Here is a 25,559-nt window from a genome sequence, read left to right on the forward strand (position 1 = left end):
CACATTTTCATGTTTTAAATTTGTCAAGTGCATAAAAGCACAAAGAAGGCAGGGAGATGAGAAGAGATGAACCAAAAAACTCATATACATATATGCATAACCAGTGGACACAGACAAATAGCGTGGTGAAGGCCTGGGGTGTGGCAGGGACTGAGAAGAGGGGGGTAAAGGGGGGAGGGAATTGAGGCACATCTGTAATACTTTCAACAATAAAATAAAATATTTTTGAAAAGAAGAAAATGATTATCAAATGTAATCATACTGTCCTGAGATAATCACTCTTAATTTAGATAGCATGCACCTTTATTTTGCCCTTCGTCTTTAAAAATAAATTAGTTTTTCATATTGAAAAAGAAAGACACACAGAGTAAAAAAAAAATCTAACAGAAAAAAGTTATATAATGCACACTAAATCATCTTCTCCCTTCAGCACCTGACTTCCCATTCCCCATTTCCAGTGGCAGCCACTGTTATGATCACTCCATTATGTCTCGTCCATCTAACACCCTTTTTCTAGTAAACTGCATTTCGTTATATGACTGTATCATGATTTTACCTGTTTTCTGTTTTCAGATATTTTGGTTGTTTATTGTCATTGCTATTGTAAGAAATGCCACAGTGGAAATACTTGAATATGCTCTATCAGCACATATTGAACTATATTGTAGGATAAATTCCTAGAAATGGAATTGCTGGATCAAAGGTTATACCCATTTAAAACTTAAGTAAATGTTGTCAAATTGTTTTTCATAGTGGTTGTTCCAGTTTCATTCATACCATAAGTGGATGAAGTACCTGTTTCCTCACACCCTTATCAATATAGTGCATTGTTGAAATTTTTGGTGTTTGACAATCTGAGAGGTGTGAATTGTATCTCAGTGTAGTTTTCATTTACATTTTCTTTAATATGGCTGATGTTGAGCATCCTTTTGCATGTTTAAGAGCCATTGTAATTCCTTCTCTGGAAGCTGTTCATAGCTTTTGTTTATTTTCTATTAGGTTTCTGTGGTTTTACATTTTTAAATAAACTTTTTATTTTGGCATAATTTTAGATTTGAAAGTACAATAATTAAGACCGTATGGTTTTAGACAAAAGGATCATCGGGACAGAGTAAGAGTCCAGAAATAGACCTATACCTTATATGGACAACTGACTTTTGACAAAAAAAGGCAACTTCTAAGAGTTTCTTCTGTTAAAATTAGAGAATTGGGAAAGACTGGAAGCCTTACATGTGGAATAAAAACACTTAGGTGGATTCAGATGAATTTGAGAACTTGTCATTCTAATCTTTCTGGGTTTCATTTGTCAGTGGAAACAACTCCTGCTCAACATCTCTCTGAGGAGGCAAGTCTTTTTCTGCTTAAAGATGCTGTAATTATCCCACCCACAATAGCTGATTTACAAGGTGATGCCTATTCTCATTGCCTAAAGACCTAATACATACCTAGAGTCAGATATAGCATGCCCCAGGGAGAGAATTCAAGGTCTGCTCCAGAAGGAGAGAACTACGTTGAATGAATTTCAAGGTCTTGCTCATTTATATTAGTACAGAAACACATGTGAGAATGGATTCTAATGGATTCTTTCACTAATGATGTTAGATCAAGATGAATGGAATATAATAATGGATTGAGCTGAAGTTATTGAAACAGGCACACTTACCTTAGACTTTGGATTTAATATGTTGTCTTGGTCAACTATAAGTGGTTCTGAGAGTTTTCTTGGTTGTTATACTAAAATTTGAATTCAGTAGCCTACAATCAACGGAGTTTAAGATGCCATAGCTTCCCTGCCATGAGGTAGAAGGAGAAATCCAAAGGTTTAGAGAGACAAGAATGTTGTAGTGAATTTATCATGTTCAAACCATTCCCCTTCCCTCTGACTATGTTCCAGGGAGGAAGCAAAAGGGGACCTTGCAGGACATTTTCTTTTACTAAGTCATTGAGAAGTCAGTCAGAGTAGGGAGATACTGACACTGAAATGGACTCTATGATTTCAATGGAAATTATGGGATTTACATTACTGGAAAACCTCTAGGCCTGTGGAGCAGAAACCTGACTAGAATTACCATAACAAGTTATGGTGTCTCACCATGTTCCTACACCTAAGCCAGTTTATGGATCTGGCATCCGTTGATTGCAGGGGTGTCTATGTCACCTTGAGGAAGGACCTGTGGTAATTGACTAGGATGAGTGTGTCCTTGGGGAAAAATGCAGGATGGACACTAGTTCTAAGTTGACTGATTTCTAGGGGATAGAAATGGCATTGTGGTCTACTAAATAGAGTGAGGGCTTATGGAGAATAGGGGATAAATTCTACCCTGAGTTTATCTCACAGTGGTCCCCGCATATAAAAGAGCCACTCTGTAGCTTTTGAATTCCTGAAGTCATGGTTGAAATATTTATATTTAGCAACTGGTAGAATATTTACATGACTCTCTGGGCTAATGTGGTAAGAAGGGTCAAATGGAAGCCAATGGAAAAGACTCTCCTACTAAAATAGTAAATCAAAAGTAATAACCCCTTTCTGGAGATTGTGAAGATTAGTTCTACCATTAAGGACTTGAACATTTTAGGCCGTTGATTCCTATCATTTCCTTGTTTAACTTGCTTGCTTGGCCAGTATAAATGCCGATTAATTTGGAAAATGCCTGTGAATCATTGTAAAGTTAACTGACAATTCCACTTATAGCTACTTTTCCAGGTGTTGTATTTTTGATGGAGCGAATGTACATAATCCCTGGTATTTGGTCTGCAGCTGACAGATGTTTTACCTTATATCAATTAATACGGATTATCAAAAGCTTTTGCTCTCACCTGGCAGAGACATCAGTAAACCTCAGAGCTATGTGAACTATCCTGCATTATCATAATATAATCCATAGGGTCTTTGATCATCTGGATATCTCACTGGATATCACTATTAGCATCATGCTGAGCATTTTGAGCAGAAAGAATCCCAGATATCATTCTAATACAAATGTATTACAGGAGGAGGGAGGAACCTCCATAAAAATTAAGGGGCCTGACACATCAGTGACATTTCTGAGGAGCATGTAGGGTTAACTACTCTAGACAAGTTCCTATGCCTTGTACCACTTGCCATCAAATCAGAGGCATAAAGCTCAATGAGACTCTTTGAATATTGGACGCAACATACATATTGTATTTAATTGTGACACTCTTGACATATTTGTTGAGAAACTTCTAACCCTGCCAATTTTGAGTGAGACCTAGTGCAAGAGAAGGCTCTATATAAGGTATAGTCTGCAGAACAAGTTTCTGTGCCCCTTAGCAGATTTAAGTGGCAAACATAGATAGAGGTAGGGATTGAAGCCTTCTTTTACAATTACACCAAATAATCCACTGGAGTCATTTTTGCTTCCATCTCAGCAACCTTGGACTCAGTGAGGCTGGAAGTCCTAGTGCACAAGGAAGGAATGTTCCCACCAAGAAACACAGTGATGGTTCTGTTGAATTGGAATCTGAGACTTCCCCTGACCATTTTGCATTTTCATCACGCTGAATCAACAGCCAGAGAAGGGGTCTCTGTACTAGAATCTGGGACTGATCACAATGATCAAGATGAAACTAGGTTGCTACTACACAATAGTGTAATGTGGGGTACATTTAGAACTCAGGGGTTCCCTGGGAGCCTCTTTAATAGTACCTTATCCAAAAGTCTTTGTTAAGGGAAAACCTTGGTGATCCAATAAATAAAGATCCACTAAAGACTCAAATCCCACAGGGCAAGGTTTATGTCACCCCACTAGGTAAATAACCCTATCCATCTGAGCTTTTAGCAGAGAGGGTAAGGAACATGAAAATGGGTGGTGGAAGAAAAGTGATCAATATGAACTTGACCTAGTAACCAGCTATGGAAATAAGCACAGCAGGCATGCATATTTTTCTTATAAATATAAACATAACATATAAAATGCATTATATATAAGTATATATTTTTATATGTAAACCAATGAGTTTCCCTTTTTCCTTCCCCTACTATTTTTTTTTTTTTTAAATGAGGAGTGTTAGTTCTTTTCAATTTAGGTAAGTGTTCGCCAAGCTGAAGATCCATATACAGTCCAGAGGGAGAGGACCTCCTATCATCTGGAGTTCCTGGACGTGGTGAGGGAAACTACTTTGTGTTTCACCTTTTGGAGACTGAAGTGGTTCTTTATTTGTACAGAAGTTTGTTGAATTCCGCAAGGTGGAAACATGTTTTATGAGAGTTAGGTATGAATAGAAGGGTGAGAGTAGGAGGTTCGTGGCAAAATGGGTGGACTGTGGTAAGCATTTGTTTGTTGATGCTCAGATTTCTCTCATTTTCCCCGCACTCTGCTCAATGTGGCAGAGACCTCCATTTCCCAGACTTCTTTGCATCAGACAATGAAAAACAATGGCAGAAGAGAGCAAAATAGAAGAAAACCCTCTCCCAACTCCCCCTCTCTTTCTGTCTCTTTGTCTCTCTGTCTCTCTGTCTCATTTCCTTTGAGTGGCATCTTTAGCTGTGACTAGAACTTCTCTCTCTGTCATCCCAGCTCATGCCAGGCGACTCATACTAGGTTGTAGCTCATTTGGGACATCTTACAATTTCTCCTCTAGCCTTAGGAATGCTATTGTCTTCATTTAAAAAAAAATTATAGGTTTCCTCACTTTTTCTTATGTGCTTCTCAGCTCTTTTGTCATCTATATGTCCAGTTTACTATCTTAATTTCTACTGTTTGAAATACCTACTGTTTTCCTACCTGGACCCTGACTACTGATAAATGTGTGTGCGTCTGTGTATGTGTGCGTGTGATAAACCCATTTGTGTAAAATGTTATATAAGTACACAGCGTGTGTGTGTGTGTGTGTGTGTGTATTCATGTGGTGGGTGTGTAAGTGCACAGAAAAGGTATAATAGGGACAGGTTTTCAAAGGGAGAGTAAAGGAAGGCTTTCAATTTTCCTATATATTATTTTCATTTTATTTTCATTAATTTTTACAACAAACACCTTGTAGTTTTAAAACACATAGTACTTTTTGAATGACTCAAAGTTTCCTAGGTAACTGTCTGTGCATCTTTAATGTCCTCAAAGTTTTACACAGAGAGTATATTAGTATAGTTGCAGTGAATTCCCCTTATCTATACCTCTAGATGATCCCTTTCCTTAAACAATATGAGAAATGTATATTTACTTGGGTCAATGAAAATATTTCAGGTTTCACTTTCTTGTGTCAGATTCTATTTTGTTCAATGCAGTCCAATAAGTAGTATATCTAAACATTCACAGAGGACATGAAGTCACTATATCATTATCTGGTGTCAATATATTCTTTCTGCAACTGCTACATCCCATGTTATACAATTCAAATGAAAATATGAGTATTCTGTGTTGGTTGGTGGGCTTGCCATTTTGTTAGTGATTTTTTTTTAGTGCTAAAATTTGTCAAGTGCTAATTATCAAAGATATAAGACAAAACAATGCTCTTAAATTCAGAACTGTCAAGGAAGGTTTGACTCAGGTGTTACTCTAAGAATGCTATAAAACTTATAAGCCCAACGCATTTTAACAGCTCTAATTTCATGACTACGGTTTTTATGAATATCCCAGTTATATTCTGGAGACAAGAGTTTAGTGGGTTTATGGAGAAAGAAATACTTGTTTAAGTGACTTTCATCGTGCCACACTGCTTCAATGTTATTTTTCTTATCATTCATGATTCCTTTGCTGCACTCCCTGGTAATGCTGAGAACCTGCATAGGTGTGCCACCAAATACAGCAGCATGGTAATAAAAGTCTCCCTTACCAATAGGTATATATGCTTCTGACGACTGATTTCTCTCATAAGGCACCTCTGTAGGATGTGCTTTATACCAATAAGCATGTAACTGAGCCACCGACTCCCCCAGGGTCTCCAGTCCATATTTCTTCATGAAGATCTGATCCACATCCATGCAGAAGAGGAAGTCAACTTCATATTGGATGTGATCTACAACATGCTCACTGATGGTCTTCATGCGCATCATGCTAATATCTTGCCATCTCTTCTCTTGCTTAATTTTAAAAACTTTCATTGTATGGAAGCGACCCAGCTCTATCCAGTGCACTTTGGAGAAGTTATCTGTCAGGATATAAATTATGACTTTCTGGCCAACCATAAAATACTTATCAGCAGATGTCATAAATCTGTGCAAATAGAAATCTATATATCTGTGAAGTAAAAAAGAAACAATTAAGTTAACTTTCTTGTATTTTAGTGGAACACATACTATTTAAATTACACTGACTGTAGTTTATCCAAAAATGCTACTAAGCAACCAAATATTAGATTATGCTTCTTTTTTTTTAAATGTAGGAAATCTTTTTTTAAAATATGTTTTTATTGATTTCAGAGAGGAAGAGAGAGGGAGAGAGAGAGAGAGAAACATCAATGATGAGAGAGGGTCATTGATTGGCTGCCTCTTGCAGGCCCCCTACTGGGGGTTGAGCTCACAACCCGGGCATGTGCCCTGACTGGGAATCGAACCTCCGTCTTGTGGTCCTTGTGGTTCATGAGTCTACGCTCAACTACTGAGCCAAGCCGGCCAGGCTAGATATGCTTCTTGAGTTGTATTTAAGCAGTTATGCATAAACGGTCACTAGTGGGATAGTTAATACACCACTGTCTGCACTGTCGTGTTTTGTGGCCTTTAGTATGGTGCTAAGGTTACTGGATTGGAAAATAAACCTTCTCATTTCCAGTCTCTCAAGCCAGTAAAGAGTCTCAGAGTAATAAATAGCCTCAGGTAAATTTAAAAAGGAAAGGTGGCACAGCTTCAAAAAATGTTTATATAATCATTAAAATTAAATTCTGGGCATTTATCCAAAGAAAACAAAAAATTGGAAGAGAGATATGCACCCCACGTTCATTGCAGCATTATTTACAATATCCAAGCCCAAGTGTTCATCAACAGATGAATGAATAAAGAAGATGTGGTACATGGTTAGAGTGTCATCCCATATGCCAAAGCTGTGGGTTTCATCCCTGGCCAGGGCACATACAATAATCAACCAATGAATGCAGAAAGAAGTGGAACAAGGAATTGATGTTTCTTGCTCTCTCCCTCTCTCTCTCAAATCAATAAATTAAAAAAAGAAAAGATGTGGTATACATACATATACAATGGAGTATTACTTAGTAATAAAAAGAATGAAATCTTGGAAGCTAGCAACTCAAATCCAAAGAAGTCCAATTTATCTACATTTCTTTTATGGTTAGTGCTTTTGTGTCATGTTTCTGAAATCTTTGCTTTTTCAAGGTAGTGAAAATCTCCTACATTTTCTTTTAGTAGCTTTGTTATTTTTTATCTTTCACATCTAAGCCTATTATCCATTTGAATTAATTTTTGAGTGTGGTGTGATATAGGGATGTTTTGTGTATCAGTCTCAACCTATTGATAGTGATGCTATGAGCTAGGAATGCCTACAGCCACTCACCAGAGCCCCAGCTACTTGTGGTGAGACCCCCATACACATTTTCCTACCAACAGTGTAGCTGCCCAGCATTTATGGTTCTTATGATTGCAAGATGCACCTCAGTACAGCCATCAGGGAACTTTGAAAAAACAAGGCTCACAAGTCCTGGAGGGTGTACATGGTGTGTGCCCAGGATCACAAGGGAAGGAGGGAAGGAGGGAGGAGAAAGAGAGCTCTCGGACCTGGGGTTCTGCCTTTACTGGGGTAGAGGATGGGTTGCCTAGGGTTTCACAAATTTACTCTTTACTATTGAATTTAAAATGTAAGAGCGGGAAGTAAAGTGTGGAAGAAAGAAATGGGGTTACTCAAGCGGTCAATTATGGAGGTTCCCCGGGGCTTTCTAAAAGAGAAATTTCATGGGTGGGGCAGCTGGCTCTTTATCTAGGCGTTTAGCTAGTAACCAAGTCACAGCTGGCAATGTGTTTATTTGAGATGGATGTCTGAAATGGATACCAGCTCTGGTAAGGTGGGGGGTGTTGTGGAGGGGATTGAGCAAAAAAGAAAAAAAGAGGGAACTCATGGATAATAATGTGGTGATTGTGGAGGGAGAGGCAGGGGAGAGGTGGAAGAGGGCATAGAGGGGATAAATGGTGATGGGGAAAAAATTGAGTGCTTAAAAAAAAACTTAATGCCAGGCATGTATAATTTTAAAAAGGTGATGGTCATGCATTTATGCTACAATGGAAAACTTAATTTTTTTCAATTTTTAAAAAACTTTCTATTTTGGAATGTTATTAGATATACTGAAAAGTTGTGAATATATTATAGAAAGCTCTCATGTACACCTTACCCACCTTACCCTAATGTTAATATTTTATAAAACCATGGCACATTTGTCAAAACTAGGAAATTATCAGTGGTAAAGTACTATTAACTATTTGGATTTCACCAGATTTTCCCCTAATAGCTTTTATAGTTTCCAGGATCCAATCCAGGACACACATTGCATTTAGTCATTAGGTCTCCTTAGTCTCCTCTAATCTGTGTCAGTTTCACTCCTTGTTCATGACCAGGACTATTTTGAAGAGTCCTGATCAGGTATTTTGTAGAATGATCCTCAGTTTGGGTTTCTCTGATCATTTCTTAGTTAAAGTTAATTTTAATACAGTCACATTTAGCAGCCTTCTCCTTTATAATTAGTATTTTCTATGTCTAGATTAAGAAATCCTTTTCTAGCCTGAGTTCATGAAGATAAACTACAGTTTTTCCTTTAACTTTTGGTCTTTAAAATACCTGCAACTGGATGTTTGTTTATACTTGTATGCTATAGAGGTACAATTTTAATTTTCCCATGGTGACATCAACTTTCTGCAGCATCATTTATAGAAGCCTTTCCCTACGGAGCTACATGTCGTTGCCACTAAATATTTCTTCTTCCCTCTTTCCTTTTTTTCTTTCTTTGTTCCTCCTTCCTTTTCCCCTCCCTCGTTCTCTCCCTCCCTCTCTTTCTTCCTCTGTGTTTTTTTCTTTATAAAGAATATATTACTATCATATTTAATAGCAAGTTACTATAGATACATTGTTTAACTTAATACTTTATGCACTTTTTTGGCATGATTTTGCTATCAGGGCAGCGCTTGCTTCATAAAATGAATTGAGAAGTGTTCCCTCTGTTGCAGGAAGAATTAATGGGCCAGCTTTCCCAGACGTGAGTGGGAATGAGGTGGAGGTTCTTGGGGCACCGTGAAATAAGCATTTTCAGAAACTCCCACAGGAGGATGAGATGTGGAAGATTTTACTGGTGTAGTTACATTCCTTAGTCTCCAGTGTCCCATTTCACCCAAGCTAGTCCTGAAATAGAAGAGGAGGTGATGTCGTTGTAATCACGATATATTTAAAGAAAAGATATATTTAAAAAGATATATTAAAAAAATAGAATTTAAAAAAATATATCTATTGATTTCAGAGAGAGGAAGGGAGAGGGAGAGAGAGAGTTGAAACATCAATGATGAGACAGTCGTCATAGATCGGCTGCCTCCTGCACGCCCCCAACTGGGGATGGAGCCTGCAACCTGGGCATGTGCTCTGACCAGGAATCGAATCTCAATTTCCTGGATCCTAAGTCGATGCTCAACTGCTGAGCACGCCTGGCCAGGCCTCTACTATTTTATTTTTGTAAGAGATTGTATAGAATTGATGTTAATTCCTCTTTAAATATATGGTAGAATTCTCCAGTGAAACCATCTGGACCTGGAGACTTTGGAAGTTTTTAAAATTATAAATTCTATTTCCTCAGTAGCTATTCAAATGATCTATTTCATGTTGGGTGAGTTATGGTGGTTTGTGGTTTTCAGGGTTCATTTTATCTAAGTTGTCAAATATATGTGTGTAAAGTTTTTTGTAATATTCCCTGATTATCCTTTTGATATCTGAAGGTCTGAGGAAATATACCCTGTTTTTTTCCTGATATTTGTAATTTGTGTCTTTTTTCTTTCTTTGCCAGACTTCTTGGATGATTGTAAATTTTATTTTTCCCCCAAAGAACCAGCTTTTTGTTTTATTGATTTTTCTCTATTGCTTTCAGTTTCATGGATTTCTGTTCTTTATTATTTCCTTACTTCTGCTTCCTTTGGCTTTATTTCGCTCTACTTTTTCTAGATTTTTGAGGTAGAATTATTGATAATCTCTTATTTTCTACAATAAACAGCTGAATGTAAAGGACACATAGTATTAACTACCTTCCCACAGCAAATACAGTCAGCCCCACAGTAATTTTACGATTTGCATAATAATTTTCCAATACTTCTTCTTTGTATGTACCGTGCCACACAACCGGAGCTAACCAGTTGGTAGTTGCATTCATGGATGCTCTGTAAGTAAGACATAAGAATTATGAACAAAATGCCTTTTAATAAAATTGCAGTAGATATTACTTATGTGATTACAGTATTTCCTTACTCTTAACCCTAAGTCTTGATGGTTATGATAAACTGGAGAAACAGCTTATCAGAAATGGCCAGATCATTACAAAAGTACACTTAAAGATTAGTTATACTGTGATTTCAAGATCTTTGAGGACACATAGTTGAAACATTGCCCAAAGTGTAAAGTAACAATTTATCTTATATTTGGACAAAATCTCCCAGTCCTAGTCTTTTTTACACTGATTATTTTCAGAAACCATATTTTGAAAGTGGAACTTCCCAGTTTTCATAATCTCAAATGTTTTCAGTGCTGATGTTACTGCATACTACCAGAATCTTCTTTGTCAGAACTTTGAAAGATAGTCAAAGGTTTAAAGCAACCAAGCAAACGTTAAATCAAGAAAAAGATGACTCAGCCCTATCTGGTTTGGCTCAGTGGTTTAGAGCATTGGCCTGCGGACCGAAGGGTTCCAGGTTTGAATCCAGCCAAGGGCATGTACCTCAGTTGCAGACTTGATCCCTGGCCCCAGTCAGGGCACGTACAGGAGGCAACCAATCGATGTGTCTTTCTCACATCATTGTTTCTCTCTCTCTCTCTCTCTCTCTCTCTCTCTCTCTCTCTCCCCTCCCCCTCCCTCTCTCTCCCTCCCACTCTCTCTGAAAAGCAATGAAAAAAATATCCTCTGGTGAGGATTTAAAAAGAAAAAGAAAAAAAAAGAAAAAGGGGACTCAATATGGTAGGAGTAGGAAAGCTTTGTGGTATTTTTTAATGTAGCCTTACACCAAATCCCTCCCCAGTATGGTGGCAGTATTGAAAATAGCAAATTATGTTCTCAGTGTGAGTATGTGATTCTGGAGGGAGAAGAGTGGATCAAACTCCCAAGGAATTATGTTTGTTGAGAGTTTTCGGAAGGACTGACTGTTTCACTTAACTCAGAGCTCTCAGAATGGAAAAATGACTAAGTGGAGAGTGTTTCTTGAAAACATTAAAAAAAGAACTAACCAGTGCCACCTGGGGCAAAAGATTATGGTTTGGAATAAAAGCTAAATATGCTGAAAGCCTCAGAGTTCTTTGGAAAGTAAGGGCTTTGACAAGATCCCGTGTATAACGTGGAATTGAGAAATCCATGCATAAGCTCAGGGCATGACGCCTGCTCAGAGAAGATATGTGAAGACCCATTGACTTCATCTCCTGCTGATACTCAGGGATGACGAAAGCAGGAAGTGAAGGCTAAGGCAGAGTTGTAAATAGCCAGGCCATGTTGAAGGAGGGTCCAAACACAGAGCCAGTCTTCAAAGTCTGGGAGAGTTTTTTTCTTCTTTTCTTAGTTTTATTTTATTTTATTTTCTCCTCCTCCTCCTCCTCCTCCTTCTTTCTTCTGTCCTCCAACATCCCCCCCCCCGCCCCCGGCTCTAGGCACTTATGGAAATCTCTGTGAAACCATTCTCTAACCATGAGCTAAAAGAACAGAGAACTCTGAGACCGAACAAGACAAAGAATAGAGTCTTTAAAAAATTGTTTAGAAAAGTCACTAGACAGACACACACTTGCAAACCACAGTAAGCAAGAACAACAAATTCTGAGGAGCAAAATAACCTGATGTCCAGAGAGAGCACGTCATAATATTCAAAATGTCTAGTTTTCAACCAAAAATTATGCATGCAAAGAAACAAGAATGTATGGCCTATCCAAAGGAGAAAATTAGCAAAAACTGTCCCTGGGGCCCTACCCGGTTTGGCTCACTGGTTAGAGGGTTGGCCCACAGGTTCGATTCCAGCCAAGGGCACGTACCTCGGTTGCAGGCTTGATCCCCAGTGTGTGGGGGACAACCAATTGATGTGCCCCTGTCACATTGATGTTTCTCTCTCCCTTCCACTCTCTCTGAAAAGCAAAGGAAAAAATATCCTCTGGTGGGAATTTAAAAAAAAACACAAAAAAACCCTCCAAACAATGGAATATTATTCAGCTATAAAAAGGAATGAAATACTGATATATGCTACAACATAGATGCACCTTGAAAATATGCTAAGTGAAAGAAGCCAGACATAAAAGGCCACATATTATACATCATTCATATGAAATGTCAAGAATAGGTAAATCCAGAGAGTCGGGAAGCAGATTAGTGTTTGTCAGGGACTGGGGAGAGGGGAATGAGGAGTTACTGCTTAATGGGTACAGGATTTCTTTTTAGTGGGATGAAGATATTCTGGAATTGGACAGTGTGATAGTTGCACAATATTGTGGAGATACTAAAAGCCACTGAATTATACATATTAAAATGGTGAATTTTATACTATGTGAATTTTACCTCAATAAAAAAATAGTAAGCTACAGAGAGAAAATATCCCATAGTGTATAACTGACAATGAGATTATACCTGGAATATAAAGAGAGCCTCTTCAAATCTGTAAGAAAAATAAATTATTTGGGGGATGGAGGGAGAGGAGAGAGATGAAATGGCAGTTTATAAAACTGAATACCCAAGTTGGCAATATTCATATGAAAATATATTCAACCTTAATTGTCATCAAGGAGAAAAAATGCAATAGGAATTGAAGTGCAATTAGAAGAAAAAGATTCTATTAATTATCTTAGAACTTGTTATAAACTGAATTGTGTCTCCTCCCCCAAATTCATTTGCTGAAGTCCTTAATCTCTTGTGTAACTATTTGGAAATAGGGCCTTTGAAAAGGCAATTAAGGTTAAATGAGGTCATAATGGTGGGGCTGTAATCCAACGAGATTTTGTGTCCTTATAAAAGGAGGAGATACCAGGGATGCATGTGTTCAGAGAAAAGGCCATGTGAGGACACAGCAAGAGGACAGCCACCTGCAAGCCAAGATGAGAGGCCTCAGGAGAAACCAAAATTACCAGACACCTTGATCTTTGACTTTGTCTTCAGAAGAGGGGGGAAAAAATCAATTTCTGTTGTTTAAGTAAAAAAACACACAAAAAAAGCAATGGGAGTTGAATTTTATTAGTAGCCTATTTAGAATCTTTTTAAATGATTATATATTCTTCTCCTTTTTTCAGTTGTGACAAATCATCCTTTTGCATTACGAGCCTGAGCCTTACTTGTCTTAGTGGGATTCTGTGCCAGTTATTAAGCTATTATCTTTCATAACTAAACCCACCCCCCTCTACTCTGCTTTATTTTGCTGACCTTGGACTCTGTAAACCATATTTGCCAGTGGGCATCCTGTTAGGCTTCGCTAATAGCAGGCACTGGAAGAAAATGACAAGCTTGAAGGAAGAAGGAACTTTCTCCTGTTTCCTGTGGGCTTCATGTCAGTGCCTTGTTCCTGCAAGTCCCATTCCAGCAAGGCATCTTTACCACAGCAATAGCAGTTCCCCTCCAAAGCAGCAGTTGAATCCAGCTTTCAGTTTTTTCAGCACTTGTGAAACCAGTCTCTCTGTGCTCATTAGAGGTCTGGTTCCCTGCCCCAAGAGGCCTCCGTAGAGCTCAGAGACACCAACACCAGATATGTGGCTTTGGAGTTTAACCACCTGGAGCTTCTTTAAGTTTCTAAGGTTTAATAATCCCAGCCTCTTCCTTTTGTCTCTTCAGCCCTGAGGAACAGTTACTTCCTGTTTTTGTCCCCTCCTATCACCTCAGATTCTCTTTTCAGTCTTTCAAGTTTCCTAGTTAACAACTTTATGCTAGGTAACAATTCTTTATATTAAATTCTCTGTTTAAATAGTTGGTGTGCTTTCTGTGTTATGATGTCATGGGAGGATGTCATGGACCCTTATCCAGTAATAATCTTAAATGGATGTCTCCTTTCACATTTTAATTAGGTGAAACCCTTAAATCCTGTATCATCGGAATGAAAGATAGATGGGTAGAATAAGAAGATGGAAGCGGAGAGGCTAGAGGAAAGCTGCTGTATTAAACATGAAGTACACAGATAGCCCATCTCTCTGATCTGGGCTTTGGTTCTCTCATTGGTGAAATAAGAAGAGTCGACCAAATGGTGTTGAATACACCCTTACACGTTTGACCTGCCATCATTCTAGGACCTTTGAATTTTTGTTACCTACACACTCATTCACGGAGGATGTGGGTCCTAATGTCCATTCCCAATGGGTCTTGGCCACTGCTTATTTTAAAAAATGTAGTCAAAGGTCCATCTGCTCTCCCACATTTGGAGTGCCAGCCATGCTACTTTTGCCATCTGTTCACTTCTGCTGAGCAACCTATGGATGGATCTCACGTTAGATTTGGCACTCTTACCTGGGGAAAAACCAGTCTGATAGCTTTAATTCTGGTTGAGTATTCACGGACCTATCAAGAAAAATAAAGCAAAGAATCACAGTATATCTTACTAGAGTTTGAGATAACTGGATTAGATAACGTGATTAGATAACTATCAAATCATGGGCTATATTATAATAAGATGTCGAATGCAAAATGAACCTGAATCAGTAAGAAAAACCGTGCTGAACTTTGATAGTAGTGGCATGGAAAAATCACGATTTTCAACCTGAACGTAACTCTGTGTGCTGCCCAGAAATCCTTGTTTCCACAGTTCTCATTCTCATTCTTCTAATTCACAGAGAAAATAGCGGCCATCAAATGAAAACTCCCTCAACTTTCTGATTTTGTAGGTGGCATATGCTGAATACATTCTCCTGAGTCTTTTAGCCAAGGCTTTATTCCTATGCGTTTTCGCAGAGCTGTAAAGGGCGCAAGGTTCCTATAGGCTGAGTTCTGATTCCTGTAACTCGTTCCCCTAACCAGTTCTCACTGTCAGAGACAGCACTCTGCCAGTTTGCTCTTTCTTTGACTCCCAGTATTCTGACCTTCAGCGAATATCTCCAACATGTGTTTGTAAAACTGCTTTGGTTTACTCTGTCTGCAGGAACCAAGGACTTGCAGGTTCTCCATTGCCCTTCAACCAGTTTTGTCCTCAAAGAAGAGGTCATAGCGTAGTTATAAATCCTTACCAGCACTGATGTATCCTCTGTAGTTTCTTTATGCTTAGGGTAAATAAAAAAGCATTATATTAATTTCAAACTTATACAAAGGGTTTCTACATTTAAGATGACTGGAGTTATACTCAGTCAATCCATTCATTTTATTATCTAATTTTACCTAATATTACCAAATATTTAATGAACACATAATGTTATGAACAGTAACGTCTGTGTTCCCCCTCAGATTCATATGTTGAAATCCTAACTCCCAATGTGATGGTATTAGGAAGTGCGGCTGTTGGGGGTGATTAGGTCAGGAGGGTAGAGTCCTCATGAATGAGATTAGTGCCTTTTAAAAAGAGATCCCAGAGAGCTCCCTCATCCCTTCCACCATGTGAGGGCACAGTGAGGGAATGGCTGGCTGTGAACCAGGAACAGGCCTTCACCAGACACCGAATCTGCTGGTGCCTTGATCTTGGGCTTGCCAGCCTCCAGAACTGAGAGAAATAAATGTCTGTTGCTCATAAGCCACCCAGTCTAGGGTATTTTGTCATAGCAGCCTGAATGGACCAAGACACATACTGTGTGTGTGCCAAGTACATGGTTGGTTGTAGAGTTCAGTAAAGAACATGATAATTACTGTGGTGATTTGGCATAACTATTACTAATGTGCTATATCATATCAAATGATGGATAAAAATTACATGCTATATCTTAAAAAATAACTAATTCTTTGAGAGAAAAAGATAAAATTCTTTGAGAGAAACTTATCATTAAAACAATGAAATTTGCTAATTGCAAATGAAATCTTTCTGCTTGTCTCAAATATGTGGAGGGAAAATACCATGCATAGTGCCTGGAGACACCAATATTAAGGCTGTTTCTTAAAGAGGATGCAACCTATTTAAAAATGGCAGTTTCTCTATATAATATTTACTGACATTACATTGCTGTAATTACACAGTAACTGTCTTGGCAGCTTAACAATGCTTTTCCTCACATATATTGGCCTACAAAAATTACATTTAGCTTTGATCTCATTAGAAACAAAGAATTTTTATGCTGAAGGCTGTATTTATGCTGACATATTTGGATGTCATTTGTATATATTTGGGTATATTGGGATCGATACACTTCCATACTGATTTATTCAGGGGATGAGCCTAGAACCTTTCTGACATAACCAGGTCCTGCCAAACATCAGAATAAAATATTCATTATTTTTTAAAAGTTACCTGAATTGATACTCTCTTTGCAAGGCCCATAGAGACAATAAAAGCAAAAACAATAGAATTGTTTTTCTTTTGTATCTCATTCTTTACTAGGAGAAAAAAGAAACAGATAAAAGTAGGTTAAATAAAGTACAATGTAAACAGAGTAAGCTGTGTTGAATCCCACCTCTCTATGACTTAAACTAGATGACTTAAGTTTTTTTAGGATTTAAGGAATAGTTTTTATCTAGGATTTAAGGAATCTTTGGTCATTGGATTTTGCTTTATATGAAAGTAGAGTTGAGTCAGTGAAGAGACACCATTTATTTGAGCTATCTGCCTATAGTGTTAGGATATTAACTAGTCTGGTCTTGATATAAGACTTCTTATAAACTTAATTCAACTTTTCTAAAGTACAAAGGGCTTTTCTAAAGTACAAAGGGCTTTTTTCTATAGAAAAGTTATGCCACTTTCTCTCCTAACTCTGGGGAGTCAGAGAAAAGAGAAAACTGTGAAAACACTTTACTTGGACTCTAAAGAGTTGTATAATTATAAAGGGACTTATTAATTATTTGTAATTAAATAATATTATAAAGTTGATCATTCCAAGATAGGTGATAGAACTGATAACAATATAAAATATGTGCCCCTCTCAAAAGTATTTGAATATACAATTGATTCAGGGCACTCACTGGAGGCTAAACTATAATTTTTAGATTATTTGTGCATTGATCTTGGAATTTTAGCTATTAAGTTTACATAACTCTTTTGTAATATTTAATCTGTGGAATATAAAATTGTGTGCAGAAAAGAAATTGGATATGGCTTAATTTGGTTGAAATTAGGGACAAACTCTTACCTTTGTTTTCCTAAGATCACGTAGGTATTTTATACAGTTTCTTCCTTGAAGACTTAACATTTATGGTACAGTGGTTTGGGTAGATGTGGAAAATCTTAAGAGGGCAGACAGTTTTCAAGCAGGAACTTTTGAGACCTTTGAAAAAATCATAAATCAGATAACCTCTTTTTGGTTCTATGGTGCTCTCCAGTTTTTGTGTTTATTACTTCAGTCTTCTGTGAATGACGATGTCATCAGATTCTCTTTTGATGATGAAAGAACTAGATACTTGCAATCATAACAACTCACATGCCTGTAACTTCTCTTTGTAGGGGACTGGATTTTGTCCATTTTTTAAAAAATAAGATCACTTAAGTTTCTTTCTTACAGATTTTTTTAAAGCTTTATAACATGTTTTTAAATAAAGTATAATTTACATAAAGTAAAACATAGTTTAATTGTACACTTTATTGGGTTTGTTACACATGCACATGTGTATGTGAAAACCACTTTATTTAACTTTTCTTGTGCCCTTTTGAATTACTACCTTCCCCCACCCTGGAAACCAGTGTTCTGATTTCTATTACCATAGCTGAATGATTCCTACTGTAGAACATCGTGTAAATAAAATTGTACGGTAGATACTCCTTACATTTACTCCAAGGTTTTGCAACTCACCCATGTTATTGTGTGTATCTCACACCATACAAAAGTTAATTCAAAATGAATTATAGATCTAAGCATAAAAGCAAACTCCACAAGCTCTTGCTCATGGGCTGGTTGTAGTGATGTGCACAGGGAGTTGTGAAGTATTGTGTACAACAGGCTCTCACCACAGGAATGAACCAGCTTCAGTACACCACTGACTGGTTGTCAACTCTGCCTTTTATTCAGTGGAACTCTCCAGTAGCCTCTCAATTATCTCTTTTGGGTTTTGACAGCTCAAGGGGGTGTCTGTTCCTTACAACCAAAATATCTTAAACTGAAACACCTGGCTAGCATAACCACCTTTTATTTTCAACAGTTACAGCCAATTCATGGAAAGCGTATTCTAACTTTGGCTTTTTCATAGCCCCATACTTTAAATATTTATAGCTATTTTCATTTATATGTAAAATTCATATCTATTTCTATAAATGGGCAGTCTTCACCAGGTTCAGAAAAGAGGTTTGTTTTTAATCACTGCAGTCGCTTAGAAGAACAGTGTTACTCTGAAAATTCCTGCCCTCCAGTGCCCAATAACAGGGAGCCGCCCTCTTTTATCTTCGCTGTGAGTGCTGTAGGAGCGCTGAGACGCGAGTGCCAAGCTTCCGATGCTCACCAGGACTATTCCTCAGGTACAGATGTGTGGGAATTATGCATATTGGCTCTCCCATGCTTCTCTCTTAATGAAGTTCAAGGGAATTTTACACCAGGGTTCTTCAACCTCATCACATTTGAGCCAGACAGTTCTTTGTCCTGGGGGCTTTCCTGTGCATTTTAGGATGTTTAGCAACATCCCTGGCCTTCCCCCACTAGGTGTGAATAGTAACACCCCCCCCCCCCCCCCGCCAAAGTTGTGACAGCCAACAATATCTTCACATATTGCCAAGTATCCCTGGAGCCAGGGCGGAGGCTGGAGAGTGAAGGTGTAAAATCATCCTGGTTGAGACCGCTGCTCTACACTGATGGGGCAAATTTGACCTTAAGCAGCACTGAACCCAGTAGGTTATGCACCAGGTTAGAGCCTGAAGCTCAGGCTGCGCCTCCTGAGTTTCTGTACTATATACTACGGGAGGAAAAGTTTCAGGTGCCAGATATAAAAGTATGAGTCCATAATCAAAAATTAAAAAAAATTTTAATTAAAAAAGCACCTCTTCGGAGGCATGATGGGAGTGGATGTGATGATTCACTCATTCTTCGTGTAGCTATTCGTTAAGGCGTGCCTCTGAGATGGTGATGTAACAGGTGCTGGAGCTGATGCAAAGGCAGCCTGCAGTCCCGCCTATAAGGAACTAATTATGCCAGAAGGGTTCAATGGAGATATTTTCAGTTATAAGAGAACGCCCAATTCCAACTGACTTAAACAGTAATGGTACTTTACTGGCTCACACATTCTAAAAGCTCGCAGACAGTGTGGGCTCTAGGTAAGGCTGGAGCCTACAGCTGAGGGCTGTCATCAAGGAGTGGGTTTCCTTCAGGTTCCTTGCTCTTCCATTCCTATTGTCAGTTTCATCTTAATGCTGGCCTCCCTTTGGGTCACCAGAGGTGTTAGCAGCTCCCAAGGTTACATGCTTCCTCATTTCCTGAGGACCTGAGATTCACGTTGATTGGGTCACCTAGTTTGGGTCACGTGCCCAGCCCTGAATCAGTCATTGACACCGAACAATGAAAGGTGCTGATTGGCTTATTCTGGATCACATGGCACCAGTGTCCATAGAAATCACACAGCATTGCTGGGAGGGGGAGAGACAGAGCCACCAATGCTGGGCGAATGTGGAGTTCTCAACCAGCCAAAGCGATCTCTTGGTCTTTGCTGCTTTTCACACCATTTGTGTGAGCCTCTATGAAAGTCTTATCACAGTCTTCTGTGCCTTACATCTGCTGCTCCTCCCTCTGAAATCTCATTCCATCTCTTACTCTTCACACTGATCCCTTTCTCGCTTTCAAAATTCAATGCAGAGTCAGCTACTCCACGTCTTACTTCCACTTCACCAGACACCCTTCCCTCCTGCATACTCCCTTGGCCCTTAGCCCCTAACTTCCCTGCACACTCCCTTGGCCCTTAGCCCCTAACTTCCCTGTGCCTGGATTGCTCAGCTTTTGTTTGGCTGCTTCTTGAACTTGGCTATATGAAGTGTTGAGACCTACATTCTGCGTCTGAAGAGTTTTTGTTCTACTAAGTTGTTTAATGCCCAAGAAAGGAATTGAGAGCCTTTGATGGTGATTCCTTGGTGTCCCCAAATTTCAAAAAGAAGATGGGGTGTGTAAGAGTGCGAAAGAGGGAAGCAGACTGGGCCTATGGAAAGAACAAAGGATTTAGAGTCAGACAGTCTTGGGTTTGAATCCCAGTTCTGCGCCCTTTTAGATCTGAGGTTTTGACCAATGGATCTCAACTTAACCCTCCTTTCTCCTTAATGTATGCATTGCGTGTCAGGCATTCTTGCTTCCTATGATGTTTCACACTTGTATGCTACTATGTCTGTTATTAATTCACATAAGGTACATTTAAAAATACTTGTAACTCTAAGTATTGCCACAGCTGTGGTTCTCTCATTAATAAATCACACAGTGACTTTGGCTGGGAGAATGTCAGACCCTCTAGCCTTAAAGAAGCTTCTCCCCTTCCAGCTGCATGTGACCCCTAGATTAGAGGCAGAGTGGGAGGTGTGGCTGTCCCTTCCACCCGCTCCTCTGCCCAGTTACACCCTCCAAGGTACTGCTTTGGCAGAACAGCTCATGTGCCCAAAGGGCTTAGATCAGCCCTGCATGCACTGTGTAAAGATAAGAATGATCGCATAGTCTTTTTTTTTTTTTAACACAGTCCATTTTAACTAATTTAATGCACTTGGGGCAGGTTTAGTGCATAAAAAGTGGGGAATGGCACAGGCAGGAAACATATCTAGTTTTTAAAATATTCTTATGGCAAAGATGCCCCTTTTTTCTATGAAGTTGCATTTTCCTCCGTATGAAACGTGGTCCTCCGTGTGTGTACGGTGTCAACACTTATCCTTTTCAGGTTCTCTGGTTTCAACTTCAGCTCAGCGCTTCCCAGCGGAGTGGCTTAACCTTTCTGAACCTCACCTGCTCATCTGTAAAAGGAGAACACTACTCTGCTAAGAGGGCATCATGCCCTGTTGAATACCCAGTGCACCACACGCCATCAGCTGGGTCACCTTTAATCTTTATATTACAAATACACGTGCCCGGACTGCTGGAAATCCAGCCTTTCCTAAGCTTCCTTGGCCAGATATATTCCCCAGAGGTCAGGACTAATAAGCCCAGGTATAGTTAAGGCATTGTTTTCTTCCTTTGCCCTGATACCCGACCCCAGGCTTCAGGGACAAGCTGTTTCCTACTGGGTCTTCCACTGGCAGTTAATTACTTCAGCGTCTATGAGCATTTGTTTGAAAGGTCTGCAAATCTCAACCATGTTCTTTCTATCTTTGTAATTGCGGACATGTTTTTTAGAAGGACTTCCTGGAGTCTAAGAATTTAAAATTCTAGAACTGACAATTCTGAACATCTTTGGGAGAAAATGCATAATCCATCACCAGACCAGAATATACTGAGAAAATAATTTATTTAATTGTAAATCAGGAATTTTATTTTTTTTTAATGTTTAAGAATAACTATTCATGAGATCTTGAGTTTGTCCACTTGAAATTTAAATGAATAAAAAAAAAAAATCAAGAGTCCTTCAAATGTAAACATGAGCCCTTTAATCTTTCAGGATAGATCATTTCTTTGGTTCAGGACTTAAACCATTAACTTCCCCTACTCCAGAGTGTATTCCAGAAAACTTGAGTTACAGAGAAGCAAGTGTCCTAACTGATGTATGATCTCCTTTTTCTTTTAAAAGTCCACTTCAGGATTTTTCTTGGTTTTGTTTTGCTGGATTGTGACATTTTTTTGGCAAGAAGTGAAGAGTAGGAGGCACAGTATAATAGCAGAGAAAAACGTAGGTTTCATTTTTATCAGAGAAGCCCACTGTGCTGAACGTCAAGCCAGAGCAATGATTCTTCAAATAAAATGCTTAAAAAAGGAAACAAATGACTTTAACTGGAACACAAACAAAATATAAATATGTAAATGTTCCCTCCTAACTTCCTTTACATTGAATTGCTTAACTTTAAATAATATGTAGGATTTCATAACTTCTCTTAGAGAAGGGAATTGAATGTTAAGCTGTTCAGTTATAAGGACTGGGTCTCCCATTGCCATCCTCTGCTTTTGATATAAAATCAATGAACCATTTTATTAAATGCATCTGGTTGTTACACCTCAGTAGTGCAGATGGGGCAGGGGAAAATGAGGTTACTTGATGGGAGGGCTTTTCCTCCAATCCACTCCTGATGGCAGCCCTCCAAGCGGGGCATGACAGGCTGAGGGACCCCGAGGGTTAGAGCAGGTGGCAGCAGGACTTGCTGATGACTGGTTGTCATGAAGCCCAGGTCCGGAAAATGTAACTCCTTGCAAGCCTCTTCAATCCACGGTGGGCCTTTGTTTTCTGACACCACCCACTTCTGGCCAAGGACCTGAAGACAAGCTGCAGGACTGGCAGACTGTGACGGCAAAAGAAGCATCTTCCATTCAAGTCCCCTCTGCTCTGGGTGTCGTGGGATCGGGGAGGCTGGAGACCATCCACATCGCCCCCTCCCATTCAGCGCCTGGATCCACGCTATATTTAAGTGCCAGTCCACGTCCTGTGGCCTCCGAGGTGGCACTGCCCAACCTCGACCAGTCCCCTCTCTTTCCACTGTTACCTCACGGCAAACTCACTTTGAGGCTTTGTTTTCACTTCCTTCAGATTCCCTGTGACTCGGAACATTCGCCACCATGATATCCACCCACTGGGAATCTCGACCAGTCTTTCGCACAGAAGCCAAACAACATTGTGAGAAGAGGGTAAGCACTGCAGACGGCCCGGCGCGACCTGCTCCTGAAGCCATCTGAGGACTGCCAAGCAGGCTGCGTCCTCACTGCAAGTTCTCTTGCTGCAAAGCAACCTACGTTGCTTTAACTCAGCACCCTTTCCTCTAGTACTTTACCTGGCACGTGTAGAGTGTTTCTGGCTTTTTTTTTTTTTTGGCCTGTAACAATTTTTATTTTTTTAGTTCAACTGATAGTATTTCCCCCAAACCCAGAATAGATAAGAAATTATTGGGAATTTACACCTGATTACCAGAGGTTCATTCTCCCATATTACAAGGCTCAAAGTTACAAGGAAGAATAGTAGGACTTGCTGGGTTGGTGTTTTGTTAGTATTTTTTTAAAGTTAAAATTAAGTGTTACTTTTCTGAAGAAGTGGCCAGAATCCTCTCTCAAATTAAGAAACCTCCTGGAACAATTTAAAGTCAGATGTTATTTCTAACCAAATTATATTCTTTTGTCTGCCAAGATAACTTGACAGTCTTAATATCTGAAGGCAGGCCTATATGATAATCCCAGCAATATTCTGGAGATAAGATTTTAGTGGGTTTGTTAAGAAGGAAATACTTGTTTAGGTGGCTTTCATCATGCCACTTAGCTTCTATGTCATTTTTCTTGTCCTGGAGGATTCCCTTGAAGCACTCCTGGGTGATGTTTAGGACCTGAATGGGTGTTCCTCCAAAAATGGCCGCGTGATAATAAAAATCCCCCTGGCCATACGGAATGAATGCTGCGGACTCCTTCCGTCTCTCATAGGTAAAGTCAAGAGGATCTGCCTTGTACCACCAGGCCTGTAGCTGAGCCACTGACTGGCCGAGGGTCTCCACCCCAAAGGTGTCTTGAAAGACCTGGTCCACGTCCATGCAGAAGAGGAAGTCGACCTCGTACTGGATGTGGGCCACAATGTGCTCCCCAATGGTCTTCATGCGCATCATGCTGATGTCCTGCCACCTCTTCTCAGGCTTGACCTCAAACACTTTGAAGGAACGCAGAGGACCCAGCTCTATCAAAGGCAACCTGGAGACATCATCCATCATGATGTAAAAGATGACTTTGTGGCCAACCATGAAGTGCCTATTGGCAGATGTTAAGAACTCCTCCAAGTAGTGCTCAATGTATCTGAAACAAAGAAGAACGGGGCAAATGTAACCTTTGGGACGCTGTAGGAGACCACGTACTATTCTAAAATGTTGTTTGTATTTTCAAGTTTAGGAGACAAATGTTTTTCCTCACCCCAGATGTACATTTTCACGTGTCTGTTACCATAACATTCCTAATTGTCCTCCACTGTTGAGTCGCTCTGCCTTGGGGAGGTGGAGTGACTTATCTGACTGCCAATTTTGGAAAGGCGACTGGCCAGGAACAGCCCTACCCCCTCTTCTCCTCTCACTCTTGGAAGCTGACCAGTTGGAGATAGTATGTGTGCTTTGGGCCTTACAGGACAGACATTTAGTGGTACAGGTCCTACTCCCATGTCCAGAGGCCTGAAGTTTCTAGCGCTGTAGTTGCCTGGGTGCCTAAGTCTTCCTACTTCGGTGGTTCAGTGTTAGGAGGCCTAGGGCCTGCAGATATGAGCCACATTCTCCAATACCAGCTTCAACTGTAACGAAAATGATATTTACTATCATCTGCCACTTTGGTGGCTCCCTTTCTTTACTACCAAAGTGTGTTTTTAATGGTGGCCTCTGGAAACCTAAGGGAGTCTTTAAATGGAGAACATATATCTGAGCAGTATAAAGAAGGACTTCGACATGGCTCTGTGGCTGATGGCCAGGAAATCCTTTGGTGCTTTGCATCTTTAAGAAAAATTTACAGTGCCCTGAAGCTGGGAGACAATCCTGGGGGAAGGACTTGAGCCATTGTGTGGTTTAACGGTGTTTAGAAATGAAAGCACCGAGATTGCATTGTTATTTGAAAATAAACCAAACATCACACCTCCTAAAAGTCCAGATCCACCCTTGTGAAGATTCATTGCTGATGAATACACTCCCCTCCTGCCTCAGAGTGGAGGGCTAGGGCATTCACCAGATATGCCATTTACCCTTTAGTTCTGCAGAGTTACAACTGTGGACCAAAAAGGGGCTCTACATAATATAAACAAGGTGATCTGGTCATAAATTCCTAACTGGATAGATCAGGGTGGGTAGTCACACCCCAGGCATATAACTTCCTTTAGTAAAAGGTTTATTTTTGACTTAAGCAAGCCCTGTCCATTGTTTCTGTGCACCTAGGTTAACACACCCTTGAAAGAAAGGTACCACCCTCAAGCGAGCACATAATCTTGTTAACTATCTTATACCTTGCTTTCTTCCACCCTCATGTAATCTTTCTTATGTTCCCTCCTTAATTTAAAATGCGTAAAAGAAACTGCAAAACTGGCATTCTCCAGGGCATTTGAGGTCTTGTTTTCTGGTTGTTGTCGTCAGTTTGGGTCAAATAAAATCCTATAAAAATTTTTTATAGGTTTAGTTGTTTCTTTCGTTGACACAACTGTTGGTTGAAGTCATTGTGGGGCAGTGGGCAACGTTCTGTTCTCTTTGGAAACACCAGGATCATATCAACCTGCATCGTGGCTGGCTTGTCCCCTCTCGTGCC

The 25,559-nt window shown here is 39.5% G+C and overlaps 2 protein-coding genes and 1 long non-coding RNA gene across 3 annotated transcripts in view; 1 reads left to right on the forward strand and 2 right to left on the reverse strand.

Moving 5' to 3' along the window:
* Positions 1–22,933, forward strand: part of LOC308563458 — a 59,677-nt gene extending 36,744 nt beyond the window's left edge. The window contains exon 4 of the long non-coding RNA XR_013999786.1: positions 22,843–22,933. This is a non-coding gene — a long non-coding RNA (uncharacterized lncRNA). The remainder of the gene's footprint in view (positions 1–22,842) is intronic.
* LOC308563455 (N-acetyllactosaminide alpha-1,3-galactosyltransferase-like) lies at positions 5,012–17,570 on the reverse strand. Its single transcript, XM_081150578.1, has 6 exons — positions 17,355–17,570; positions 16,520–16,605; positions 15,315–15,347; positions 14,602–14,652; positions 10,181–10,312; positions 5,012–6,197 (listed from the first exon to the last, which is right to left on the reverse strand). The coding sequence occupies exons 2-6, from the start codon at positions 16,597–16,599 to the stop codon at positions 5,489–5,491; spliced, it is 1,005 nt and encodes a 334-aa protein (XP_081006704.1). The 5' UTR covers positions 16,600–16,605; positions 17,355–17,570; the 3' UTR covers positions 5,012–5,488.
* The window catches only part of GGTA1 (glycoprotein alpha-galactosyltransferase 1 (inactive)), a 50,465-nt gene continuing 46,637 nt past the window's right edge, over positions 21,732–25,559 (reverse strand). Inside the window, exon 8 of the mRNA XM_081150577.1 lies at positions 21,732–24,083. Coding sequence (XP_081006703.1) covers positions 23,390–24,083 — 694 coding nt within the window. The 3' untranslated portion in view covers positions 21,732–23,389. The remainder of the gene's footprint in view (positions 24,084–25,559) is intronic.

The sequence above is a fragment of the Miniopterus schreibersii genome (assembly GCF_964146895.1).
Source record: "Miniopterus schreibersii genome assembly, chromosome: 11".
In the NCBI taxonomy this organism is placed as follows: Eukaryota; Metazoa; Chordata; class Mammalia; order Chiroptera; family Miniopteridae; genus Miniopterus; species Miniopterus schreibersii.